We start from the raw sequence: 13,789 nt of genomic DNA, 5'->3' as shown, positions 1-13,789 counted from the left end.
TGTTGCCAGACCTCACAGGAAATTTTGCTGCTTACATGTGATTTAACAACCCATTCTCCATTAAATGTCCTGATATGCAGAAACAGAGCCTGGGATTCAGATAAGAGATCTGCATATGGCTGTAAAGGATTTCAATATGTAGGACAACCATCTTGAAGCACTCAGCCATTACACCACCTGCTCTTACTGCTTCCCATGAGGCTCCTTAGCTTAGAGGCCTGCCTGGAATAAAAGGACCGCAGCTGGCTGGCATAGAACATCCCCATGAGCTCCAGCAGCAGCACGTGGAAAAGTCTGCCTTCAGGCTGGCATTTTTCATGCAACCAGTGTAGCTTTGTGTGTGATGTTTTTCCAGGTTGCTTGGTATCAGTTTTCCTCCCAGCACTTTGGTCTCATAGCATCGTGACCTAGCCATGAGAGCCATGTTAGTTGTTCTAGGTTTCAGGTAATTTCAGCATTAGTTAATTCATTGCAGAGGTATCCTTGGCCAATCCTTTTCAGTAAGGCAAGCATTACAATTAGTCATCTCAATGCAAGGAATTTAGAAAATGCATTGCATTCAAAAGCAAACAATTGCACTGTTTGCTTACTAAAATAACAGTGTATTCCAAAGAGCTTCAAAGGATTAATGATTGGCTTAGATTCATTAAATCCTTTAAGCTGTATTTTGACGTTTTTTTCTTCTCTAGTGATTAATAGCACTCTCTGTTCAGTTCATGAGCAAGATATATATGACATATATCAATATGTTTTGAAACCACTGGAAGAATGCCATTCCAAAAAAAAGCTCTTAACCAAATAGTATTATCTCATTATCAGTAGTATTGCTAATATTCCAAAATTAATAAGTGACTAGGGGTGTTGTATTTCAGTATTTCTTGGCACAAGAGTTTAACAAGTACCTTGTTTTGATGTATAATTTTAGGTAAGGTTTTGACCTGGAAGTAATCTCAGCTACTATGAACCTCTCAGGCTTTTTTCAACTACTGTTAGACTGTTGGGCTGATATGGACTCCTTCCATATTGTTAGAAACATACACTTATACCCAGTGAAAGCTAGCTGAGCAATAAATTAACTTGTTTACCATTTCATTTCAAGAAGATCACCTCATAAGAAATGAATCTAAAGGGTCTGGATCTGCTCTGTAGTGCTTAGTCAGATTATATTTTTATTCCCATCAGGTCTGACTACATGATCTCCTGAGATCCCCTCCAACACACATTATCCTATGATTGAAAGGCATATTTCATACTTTAATTTTAAGATATCAACAGAAATATAAAATACATTCTAAATATTTTTGCCAAGGCCAAAAGCTTTAGAATTAATAATTGAAGAAGTGATGGGTGATCATGGTGTTTTCTTTTTCTGAAGGATGACTGCTTTTCTCTAAAATGTCTTTTGTTTGCTTTTCCAGTCAAAGTGGTGGCCAAGGTGGAGGTGGAAGTAAGTTCTATTTACGTGTTTGGGGGGAGTTTTTTTCTGTGTATTTCTTACTCTCACATTCTGACTTCTGCAGCTTCCACATAATGCAGTAATTATCCATAAGCAAGTTAAATGTCAGCTAACAGGCAACAAATAAGGAAGGGTAGTGACCAACTAAACTTCCCTGCCACCTATGGGAACTTGAGTGAGACAGAATGTTTGTTTCCAGATACTGTGAATCACCAGCATGCCAGATGATCAAACTTTAACTTTTTACTTGTGTGTGAAGGCAAATCATCCCACAAAACAGCACAGATGTAACTGGAGAAATATTTACATGAGGAAGATGTTTTGTACAGGAGAAATCCAGTTCTGAAATAGCCAGCACTATTATAAATTAAAGCTTCATTTTGCTGACAGAGTTAAAGGGAACTTCGATTGAAGCAGCACACCAGAGGCCCAACTGCAGCAGCTTCACGCTGACAAGCTGACACATTCAAACCCAGTTTTCCCTTTGTTAGCATATATATTTATGTAGCATTCTCTGTTAATCACAAGAGCACAGCTCATCTTCTCAGCTTCAAGTTTAGATTCTGGTCATGGCAGAAGCATCCCCTGGCAAGTACTACTGAAGGAAGCATCTGCCAGCCAAGTACAGATTTCAGTGCCTAGAATTGGACATGCAAACCAAGGTAACCCTCCACTGAAAGAGGTGGGGCACAAAGGTCAAAACTGAGTCCAAAATGGGGAGTTTACATTGCTCTTGTCTCTGACTTCTTTGGATGAAAACAAGATGTCAGCTGCTGACAGTGTTAGTCCAACATGTTCAATCATCACTTGTGTCATGCATGAAAACTTAAAACTCATCATAAGGTCTGGGCCAAAATTAGCCATTTAGAATTTCATTGACTGCAGTGTAGAAGCATTTGTTTTCAGTATGCATGCTCTTGTGATTGGCAGTGCCACATTTAAATGCTGCAGATGGCATTCTAAATTGGAATAAGTCTAAATTTCTGTATCAATAAAGGGTCTGGGCCAGTTTACAGAAAGATTCAATTTGCAAGGATATTGTATAAACTGCACACACATCTGATTCAGTAAAGAAGCCTATTATTAATACTTTATTCAGCAACATGAAAAATAATTGCATTAACTCACTATTTGATCTGTTAAAGACATGTTCCCATCTCCTCCTTCTGATCAAGACATTTATGATGGAATTGATGATGAAGATGCTATAGCTAGGTATGTTTTTATATATTTTAAATAATTTGCTTCTTTGACAGAATGTTTTTAGTGGTTTTGAATCAAGCATAAAAATTAGCAGGTATTGGGATGATCAGCAAGTTGGTATACATCAAAATGGCTATGTGAAGCTAGAGAAAAGGGTTCTTCAGTCTTTTGAAGAAGTTTTGTTCTGTAATTTTGATATATCAGCAAAAGCAGTTTGCAATCATGAAAATCTCCCAACTAGACAGAATAGGTCTGAAATCAGAATAACAGACTAAAATTCTAGGTTGCTGAGTAACAACATGAAAACAGTAAGCCACTAGATTAATATCTATACTACAAATACATCTCTGTAGCCACAAGTGGCCTAACATAAATATTTCTAGTTTAGCATGTTAGCATTTGGGTAAGTAACTTCACTTCAGGAATTAAAGATAATTATGTGCATCAATGGAGAATTTTACTGGGCCTTTTGAGAAGAACATTACATTTTACATTGTGATAATCACATGCATACTCCAAAGGTCTGTATCGCAGGATGAAGATAAGAATGGTATCTGGCCCTGGGGAATCTTGAAGAGACTAAAGGTCAAAGATGGCAAAAAGAAAAGTGTACGAGAAAAAACAGCCAAAGTCAATGAGGCAGAAGAAAATGAAAATTTGTTGTAAGAGTCTGCCAGGAAATCAAAGTGCACATTAACTAATTCTAATAAAGCATTGATCACATGCTACTAACATGTCCTCACAGCAGCCTAATGAATCATGCATCAAATTGCAGCTCAGGATGATACTTTTCTGCAAAAACACTGAGCTTTCTTTTCACCTGCATAATTATTCTCTTAACAAGCTGTATTTGTTGCAAAAGTCTGGTAATCAAAATATGCTGAATTCTTTTTTTTGGTGAAAAGCACCAGAATAATCTATCATCTTTGTGCCACTTGTCATGTAAATTTGCTGCATACTCAGTTAAAATTTACTTTTCTCACCAGTACAATGTAGCTGAGATGAACTGGTAAATCTAGGCCCGATTATCAAAATTTTAGGAATAATACATCAAACAGAAAAATGCAAAGATTGTATTCTATCCATCTTACCTAGAGAATAAATCAGCAGGTGGTGTTTCTGCCACATTCTTCAGTCATTTGGTTCTGAACCAGTTTACTTTAAATCAGTATAAAAATATATTTAGTCCTTAAGTATTGCTGGTATTAGTGGCACTTCAAAATATCCGGATATTACTTTAAACCCTTCTGTTGCAAGTTTTTTAGATTATTTAGGTTACAAAAAAGGCTATTAATGTGATATAGATACTTAATGAGCTTTTTTTTCCCCACAGCATGCCTTCTTCAACAAAGCAGTCTGGAAAAGGTAATTAATAGCCTATTGTTCAGTCTCCATATTGATTCCTGATTCTTTTCTGTGTACATTTCTCTGTATCGTGCTAGTCACAAAAATACATCCAAGGAAGGAAACAGGATTTCCTATTGCTTACCCAGTTCCAGTAAACAAATTTCAAATATTGTGTCTGATCCAGCTGCAGACAAGGAGATACATATACATTGCAAGCTCCCTGGTAAACAATTTAATGTATTTAATGTGATTTTTCTACCTGAGATTTGCACTAGTCCATTTTATTTGGCATTAAATAGGAACAGATACACCTGGAAATAAGCACTCAGTGAAAAACCTCAAAATTTAAGAGAAATTATTTGTTCAATTTTTATCACTTGCAGTGCCTCTGTAAAAGAACATATAAGCATCAACTCAGTTATGAAATAAAAAGGAAGTTCTTCAAATTTTTGAGTCTGCTTCCAGAACTGAGTTCTAAACCTTCTATATCCTGATGATTTCTCTGGCCATTGGTTTGATGAGTCAAACAATTGCTTTCCCTCTACAGACATACTGAACATGATTGAAAAAGTTTTCTTGGGCTAAGAATTCTCTTCACTGCTTTGACATTGCAAGATGGCCTAAAAACTAACATACCCATGATTCATTCATATCCACTTCTAAGCAATGTTGCATTGACCAGGGTGCTATAGAAGTTATTGAATGTGCATTAAAATCAAACTCAGAAAATATATTTTAGTGCAATACAGTGGGAATTTGATTAATTAAAATGAAAATTAAAGGCTATATCATGTGCCAAAACTTGCTTTGGTTTCAGAAGATTCAAATTTCTGTGAATATCTGTTAGGAATAAAGACTCTTAATCTGAAAAGGCTGGGTAGTGTTGCACAGGTTGTGCAAAACAGAACCCAGAGTTACCATAGACTGTAAATGGCTACAGTACTTGCCATAATTTCTTATCAATTTCACTACATTGTAGCACAATATATTCACTTCTCATTTTTCACATAATAATGTTCCATTCTTTTGAACACTATTGTTTCAGATTATGGAGACAATGTTTATGATGATGTAGATTCTTCAGACTTCCCTGCTCCACCACCTGATTCCAGGTAAGTGAAAATATTACTTCCCTGATTAGAAATCTAATACACAGAGAGACATTTTTAAAGTATATACCACAGGCAGATTGCTACTAATATCTGCTTTATTTGCTGTTGTCAGGTTTTCTAGTTCTCATAAACCTACTGCTGATAATGGCAGTTAAATGCTTTTTCCATTACAGATTGAAATAATAATTAGACTACAGAATAAGTAAGCATTTTTTGCATCTCAACATAGTCAGTCCCTGATGGAAAAGAGGTAGAAAAACATGCATGGGCTAAAGGAACTTAATTATAGATTGTAGTTCTTTTTCTATCAGAATCAGGGGACTGTTAGGATAGATACTTTATCTCAGCTGCTGAAGTATTTTAAGAGAAAAGGACCCAGTGCTCCTGTTTAAAGTATGAAACATATTTGGAGGTATAAGTTCAGCTTGAAAAACTTTTATCCTGAACCAGAAAATTTTGGTCATCTCTGGAGCACATTGTTATGGGCACAGTTGCATCAGTGAGGATGACTGGGACATGTCACATCCTGTTGTCTCTTACTCCACTCAGGTGGAACGACAGTGCACTACAATAATGTAGTCTGGGGATACAAAAAGAGAGAGATCTCTTTGGACTGTGTATCCAAAGGAAAATATGTGGCCCTTCTAAGCTAAATCTAGGGTAGGTCAGACACACACACACATCATCAATGAAACTGTCATTCTGCCAACATCAGCAAGGATCAAAAAGTAGAGTCTGCCTTTACATTCCCAGGTGCATCATCAGAAAGGGCAGTTAGGGCATGAAACCCTTCCACAGTCTTTGGCAAAAGTCAGTGCTACCAGGGAGGTGCAAAAAAAACCAGAACTTGAAACAGACCATGTAATGCAGATTCCCTGGTGTAGCAAAGTCTGCAGGCACATAGGACTAGCACACACAAGGCTAAGATGTTCCAGCTGCCTCCACAGCCGGACTGTGACATGTAATTCAGCTTATTGCCCAAAGGTGCACAGTCTTCACAAAAACTGCTCCTTACTGAGAGATTCTAAAGTGTCTTAGGAGATGGATACTTAAAATTCATTTTTGATATTCACTTATGTGATAGCTGTACAGATATCAGAGAGAAGTAGGAAAGACAGCCCCAACTTTTTAACTTATTTTGAAGTCAAGTCTGTATTGTATTCTCACTATTAGTTTTTCAGAGCAACAAAAATGTGATAAAGACACATGAAGGAAAATGCATTTTCATCAAAATTATCAGAAAGCATGCCAATGCCTCTGATGTATTTCTAATTTTGTTTTACCTCTTGTTTTAGTTCATCAAAATCAGGAAGCTTTGGAAAACCTAAGTCAGATGAAACAGATGCACAAAAGCTCAAGAAGATGGAAAAAGAAGAGAAAGAGTTCAGAAGAAAGTTCAGAGTAAGTTTTGTCCAAAGTGTTTTCTTTATATAAAATATAAAAACAAAGTATCTGTATAGTGTCTTCTATTTTGTTCCCCTTAACTTGCTTTTGAAAGGGAAAGTATTACTACATGTATAAATAGTGATCTGAGCATCTCTAAGTCTAAATGGCAAGTATGGGCATGTACACATATTGCAGCATATACAAATATTTGTTAGTTTCCAAAACTTTAGTAATAAATTTTATTACTAAATAACTATTAATGGCAATATTAATGGAAAAGCATTAATGGGTTTTAACCATGTTTTGGGGATGTTTTTTCTCCTTTTCAGTTTGATGGTGAAATAAAAGTTCTTTACTCTACAACCACCGTCCAGGATTTATCGCAGAAAAGATGGCGATATAAAGACTTGCAAATTAAACCAGGGGAATGTCTTGACATTATTGAAAGTACAGATGATACCAAGGTCCTCTGCAGGAATGAAGAAGGAAAATGTAAGTTTTGTTTAAAAACTGTTGTACATATCAAATTGTCAGAGAGTGGTTGAGTAGGATGTGTAAAACCTCTCTTCCCTGGTTTACTGAGGTTTACCTTGCCTGATGGTTGACAAGAGGCAGATTGTTGTTATCTCATTACTGTGTTTTAACACTGGCTTGCCTTAAAAAAATCCAAACCACTTCCAATGGACAAGATATACTAAGTATTAGAAAAAAAGGACCATTTTTTGTGGAAAAGTTTTCCTTTGCAGCTATGATCAGCAGATGTTTTTCTTGCTTCTGTCTCTCCCCCTATGCCAAAAGGAGAGTAGCTATGATAGCCCACTAAATCTAGTAAAAGTAAAGTCCTTGCTGCCCCTCTGGATAGCACTCGCCCATTGATTGCAGCCAAGAGAAAATCAATAACAATATTCTTACTTTGGAAGAGATGCAGTTTAATCTTTTCAACAGGCTGGGGGGAACATTGCTTTGGAGTTTTCCCCCCAGCTCCCAGCTAATCCAAGGCATATGTCCTTGCTGGCATGTCTGCTTGTTCTGGGAGCTGCACGAGGCCTTTTAGTGTTTCTTTGAAATCCTTGGCCAGGGTTTGCACTGGCAGAAATTTTTGAATTTTTGGAGAAGTCCGAAACCATCTCCTGATGGTTTCAATTTCTTAATGAGCTTCTGTTACAACACTTTCCAAATCTCCTAGTGAAAATTCACTTTGTTCTGGAACAGCCTGCTTTCAAAGTAGCAGCATCCTCCTGCTCACCTTTCTTTTTTACCTCTGACCTATGTAGAAGACAGTCCAATGCTATAAACCTCTGAAGAGGATTCAGCCACCTTCCTTTTATTTTTTCCCTCCTGTACTCAACTGTTACAGTCTGGAGTACAGCCTTCTTCCTGGCAGGCCTGCAGGGAGAGGAAGAATTTCTTGCATAACAACACATATGTTTTTCAAAATATGGATTGCACTGGTAGAGCCACTTCCCAAAAAAAACAGCTTTCAAAGCTGCATTTTTTGAATCAAGCTAATAACAAAGTAGAAAGTAGTTCATGCTGGCTGTTTTCCTCTCATAGTCTTCAAAGCCTTTCAAATAATGACAAGAGCTACTGCTTTGCTATGCAAAAAAGAGCAAAACAAATAAAAATATCCTCCCTGAAAACCTCTGAATAGATCCCAGTCAATTTACACATTATTTAGCAAAGTTTGAATCCTACTTTAGTTAAGTCCATGACAGTTTTGTTTATTTGCTCTAGTTGTTCTAGTTCCTCGAATCTTAAAGCTATGATTTTACCTTCTGAAGGCCAGGTAGACTGAAAATCCACAACTAAAGATAGTTTTTTTTATTTTCTTGCACATGAATTCTTTGATTTAATCATTAACTTATGAAGCCCTTCCATAGTTTCAAGCCAACAATTAAACAAAACCACAATTTATATTTCAATGTGTTCTCACCTCTTTAAGCAAGGGTTGGTGATCTTAGGAACATACTCTGCTATGGCTTATTTTAATTGTTATGAAATTATTTGAAATGTCAGAAGTGAAACAAGGAACTGCTTTTCATCTACGTCTCAAATTCCTTCTTGGTCTGAACTCACACATATTGAAATACACAAAAGCTTTCAATTCAGCTTTGTAGATTTTGCCAAATCATTAGGACATAAATAGACTTCAGTGGCCTGAAGTTTAATTTTTGACCTCTCTGAGCTCCCTTTACATTGTCAGTGAGCAGCTGGCACAATGTGTTATAGCTTTCAGTGCTTGCTATGTAATCAACATGGAGTGTGCCGGCCTGCTGGCTTCTTCCTTATTTGGAAGCACCATAAAAAATTAATTATTTAGAAACTGAAACTTTGGACATGTAACTTTAGATTAGTAAATCTGAAAGAGTGTCAAACCAGTAGGCCTTGTATCTCCCACATATTTGAGGGCTAGTAATCATCAGAAGAACCTAGATAATGCTTTGCAATGGTAGAAGCTCTGTCACATGCAGATGATTTCCAAGAACACTGTGTTTGTATGCCATGACTATGAGCAAAGAAACTTTGCTTTCATATATTTCACTTGAGAAAATTATATTAACAAGCAGAGAAGCTTAGATTAGCCAAATGATTTTGAATTATTTCCTGGAGACTTCAAAAATCATGGAAAATATTGGACTGTCCTATAAAGAATTTTGAAAAGACAATGATTTTTAAAAAAAAATCAAAAAATCAATTTCTATGTCTTTATTCCAGAAAATAAAAAGTGGGGAAAGACAACTGAGCTAAGATATCCTGAATAGACACTGCTAATGATTAAAAGAAGGAAATTTGCTTAGTAATTTTAAATACAAGACAAGATCACATTTATTCTTTAGAACTCTTCTAATTTCTTACCAGCTTACTAGTGTTTACCTATAAACATGTAATTACTGTTCTAGCTCTCTCTTTTTTTGTATTCATTATACCAATTGAAGATTATTTTAGTAGATATCTTTCACCAAAGACAGGAAGTATTTTTTGAAAAAAATTATATACATTAAAAAAGAATATATGTAATTTTATCTGATTTCATTAGTAATGCACCAGATTAATAGAATTATAGTCAGCTTTTCTAAGGTATTTCCATTATTGGTCTTATTAATGTTAGAGTTTAAATTTTAAACAGTTACACATAATGATATTTAATTGGAGTACACATCCTGAAATACATATTTTTTTTCTTATATGAAACTCTAAATATTTCTGTTACTTAATATTACTGCAAATATTATGATGTTGTTATTACTATACTGATTTTTGTGCTATAGTTTTTGTTAATAACTGTTGTTTCACATCTCTCTTATGCAACCAAGAAACTGAAATAGAAGATGAAAACCTAATCTTGCGTAACCTCTATTACTATTTAAGTAGGCAAATAGAAATAAGCAAAACATTGCACCTAGCAAAATCTTCATCAACTGGGTGCCCACTGTACATTGTTTTCCATCTATTATGTCTTTCTGTCTGAAGTATATAAAAGAGAAAAATTGCATTTCATTATTGCTAGCAACAGAGGTAATAATGAGTATTTCAATTTAACTTGAATACATCTATATTTCATTTTTACAGATGGCTACGTTCTGAGAAGTAATTTAGTTCAAAAGTAAGTATAAAGTGATCATTTTGAAAAATTTGTTGTAACACTTAATTTTGTTCTAAATGGTCTAGTAAAAAAAGTGAAATATAATTATTTTAGTCTATCATTCTAAACTTGAAAGTTGAATTATTTTTAAGGAGTTAGGGTTTGTCAAAAATTAATCACATACATACATGCAGGAAATTTACCAGAGCTTCATTCCTCATTGCTTAACCATAAACCCTAGTTAAACCTTGAAAAGAAATCACATAAATTAAGCATTATTGGTACTAGACTCTATTACTGAACAGCAAGTTAATGTTGTTAGGTGTATTGATGCCTTTTTCAAATGTTTAATTAAAATGGACCAAATTTTCTTCAGGTTTGTTTGTACTTCAGTCTTAGTGGGATAGAGATTTGGCTCAATATTGCTACAAGTAATTGCATGGAGCTCAGCATTTTGGTTCTAATCCAAAACTCTTGTCAGACAAAGCCTCTCCATTTCCTTCAAGAGGCTTTTCATATTAGACCCTTAAATATCAAATCAGATGTCATTTTTAGAATTGCCACATTTAGAATTTAGAGGCAATTAACGCTCACACACATATTTGAATTATATGTATAAAGAGTTTTACTGTCTTTCATGGGCCTGTCCATGTATCTAAGTCACATATTTGAAAATTCCTACTCATGGAGCATGTATTTTTAATAGACATTATCTAAATTCATTACCTAAAAAGTAGCACCTCCAAAACTATTATGTAATTTCTGAGTAAAGAAACAAAAATAATTTAAAGGGCACAGTGATTGGGTTTTTTTAGTTCAATTTCTCTGGTAACTAATTTTTTAAAAAATAATTAGGTATTTAATTTCTTTATGGAAATAACTCTATGAGAATATCTATGTAAAAATCCAATGAATAAAACCAACTTTTAATAAGGCAACCTTTCATGTTAGAAAGAAATGTATCAAAGTCTACTCTTCCCTGAAAATATTTTGACCTGACCATCTTACTCACCATTGTTCTGTTACCACAAAGGTTGTATTAGGAAGTTAATTATTTGATAGATTGCCTGCACCATGCTGTATTTTTTAATACGTTAATTTTAATACATTAATTTCTGATGTCTCAACTTTTAAATATACTATTTGTCATTTTTAACTTACAGTGATGGAGAGATTTATGACGACATTGGTGACGGTATGTTGAATATTTCGAACAATACTTCATTTATATTCAATTACAATAAATAACTTTATCTTTGTGTTGAAGTACTATACAATATTAATAGTTTTGCATTTTATTTCCATTTCAGATTGCATCTATGATAATGACTCTGATGCTGCATGCTCTTGAAATAACAACTTCATGGAAGATCAAACTCCAATTTGGAATCCCACTTGTGAAAGCAAGAAGAATCACAAATGCTGATTGCAAGTTAATTGGTGTCTCTTTTAAATGTACAATTAACATTTTTTGGGATTTCAGCCTTTTGTCCTTCAATGCTTTGTATTCCCATTTATCTCAGCATTTAAAATTGAGGGAATATAAGCAAAAGTTAGGGTTATAATTTTTCACTTCCTTTCCACATTTCTTACAGTCCACATAGAAATACATCTTTAATTATCTATTCCCAAAGAGGCCAGTTCACATCTGTGAAGGGTCTAGAGGGAAAAAGTCCCTGGCAACAGGTTTTACTCTGGCTTTCATCTATTAAGCATCAAAGACAGCCACTCTGGGTAGAACAGTATTCTGATAAAAAAAAAATGATGACAACATCCTGTTGTGAAAAGAAGAATTCAAAAGTGGGCATCAGAGAAGACAATACATCACTGACCTGCCATTCCAACTGCAATAGTGTTAGCTACACTGACATATGCAGCCATGTTCCATTATTTCAAAAGTCTGTTTTTCCATGTTGTACTAATGATAGAATATCATTCTCTAAGATTTTTCTGAAGTCTGCTTTAGAGTATAGTGTTCTACTTTATGCTGTAGTGTTGCTCAAAATATACTCAGAACATTTAGGTTAAGATTTAATTTCTGTTTAGTTTGAAGATAAGTTGTCACTATAGCAATATAGATATTATAAGCTATAAACTGATGATAAACAGTTTGGAAATTACTTCTAGACTAAATATATAGGTATATTTATCACTCTATTTTGATAATGCCCTTTTTTTCAAAGTATTGTAGTTTACTACTAGATTTGGCTAAGAAAGAGTACAGAACTCAAGTATTTCCATGCTTATCCATTGCAGAAATAAAATTTATTCCTAAAGTTCATTTTTGATGCGGTTGTCTGAATGACCAAGTAGCAAATAGAAGCAAAGTCAACAGGTAACTCATAATGATAAATATCACTTTACCCTTATGCATCAGAAGTCACTGGAATCAAAAGACATTTGCAGTAAGCTCCCAATAAAGAGGGTGAGCGTGTGCAAAAAGTAGAATTTCCATTGCTTTTGCTGCAGTGCAAATTAGTCAAAAACCTGTAACAACCAATGTGGCTGGATCAGTGGAAGCAGCTCCTTTTGATGAATGAGTCTTGTACAACGCTGAAGGGAAGTCAGGTACACTGTGCAACAGACAGTTTAGTTTATAAACATAAAAAATGTTGGCTCTGTTAAGTCAGTGACTTTTGGTCTCTCGTTCAGTGAAGCTGAGATTCTATCTTCTAAAAGTGTCTTTTATTGCTGCTTCAAAATACAGTCAATCTCAAAGGAGGCATAATGCAATGGGGATATCAAACATAAAATTAAGAGATAGTGGCTATAAGCTATTTTGTACTGTATGTAAAATCACTTATAGTATATTGAAAAGCTATATGCAACTTGGCTTTCTCTTTCTATTTGCTATTTCTCCTATCTATTTGCTATTCAACCAGCATCCAGGCATCAAATAACAATTTTATGTGTAAACATCAGCTGCAGCACCCAAATATAAAACATGACCATGCATATTAAGTGCAATGAATATGTGTGACTATTTGACTGTCACTGCTAATGGATTATTTATTTTTCAGTAGCATTCAAGAGGCTGTCTGCATTAAATTAGTGATATGCCAGAGAACTGAGTGGGCAGACAGATACCTACAGAACTACATAGTTCTTCCAAATTCTTAGTGTTAATTTGTATAGGCAGTGCAATTCTGTATCAATAAGACTGACTAAATTGGTCATATGATACATTAAATAATGAAAAGAAAGAAATATATTTATGGCTAAAACTCTATTCATTGCTTGTTCAAATCAAATATAATGTGATTGCTGCAGGGTGTAAAAATGAACTTTTAAAGTGTTACTCATTGAAAAATTAGTGGCATTGTATCTTTTAAATTTTAGCAATGCTTTTTTGTATTTCTTCTGAATAAAAGTATTTCTCCTGAATAAAAGTATTTCTCCTGAATAAACATTTGCTTAACTAGAAGTATGGGTACACGGTCTCCTGTCAAAATAGAGCAACAGTAACTTCTGAAAATTATCACTGAGCAGCTAACAGAGTGAAAATCAACTTTATTGTTGTTGCAAAGGCTTACGTGGCATTTGGTAGTAATTGCTACCCAGAAAGTGAAATGTAAGCAGAAAATATTCCAGACAGGAAAATCTATACTTAGGCAGTCTATATTCTAAGGGATTCTCACCTGTAATTTATTCTAGTATCTTTTAAAATTCATAAAGAAAGAAAAGGAAAGCTCTTCACTTGAT

The 13,789-nt window shown here is 34.6% G+C and overlaps 1 protein-coding gene across 1 annotated transcript in view; it reads left to right on the top strand.

Moving 5' to 3' along the window:
- The window catches only part of FYB1 (FYN binding protein 1), a 43,458-nt gene extending 31,458 nt beyond the window's left edge, over positions 1-12,000 (top strand). The window contains exons 10-19 of the mRNA XM_066569310.1: positions 1,419-1,447; positions 2,602-2,671; positions 3,181-3,321; positions 3,993-4,024; positions 5,052-5,118; positions 6,414-6,519; positions 6,834-6,996; positions 10,075-10,108; positions 11,251-11,282; positions 11,398-12,000. Of these exons, the coding sequence (XP_066425407.1) occupies positions 1,419-1,447; positions 2,602-2,671; positions 3,181-3,321; positions 3,993-4,024; positions 5,052-5,118; positions 6,414-6,519; positions 6,834-6,996; positions 10,075-10,108; positions 11,251-11,282; positions 11,398-11,438 (715 nt within the window). The 3' untranslated portion in view covers positions 11,439-12,000. The remainder of the gene's footprint in view (positions 1-1,418; positions 1,448-2,601; positions 2,672-3,180; positions 3,322-3,992; positions 4,025-5,051; positions 5,119-6,413; positions 6,520-6,833; positions 6,997-10,074; positions 10,109-11,250; positions 11,283-11,397) is intronic.
- Positions 12,001-13,789: the final 1,789 nt, after the last annotated feature.

The sequence above is a fragment of the Molothrus aeneus genome, chromosome Z (genome assembly GCF_037042795.1).
Source record: "Molothrus aeneus isolate 106 chromosome Z, BPBGC_Maene_1.0, whole genome shotgun sequence".
Lineage (NCBI taxonomy): Eukaryota > Metazoa > Chordata > Aves > Passeriformes > Icteridae > Molothrus > Molothrus aeneus.
The sequence above is the reverse complement of the archived record's forward strand: the minus strand, read 5'-3'. Positions and strand labels throughout refer to the sequence as shown.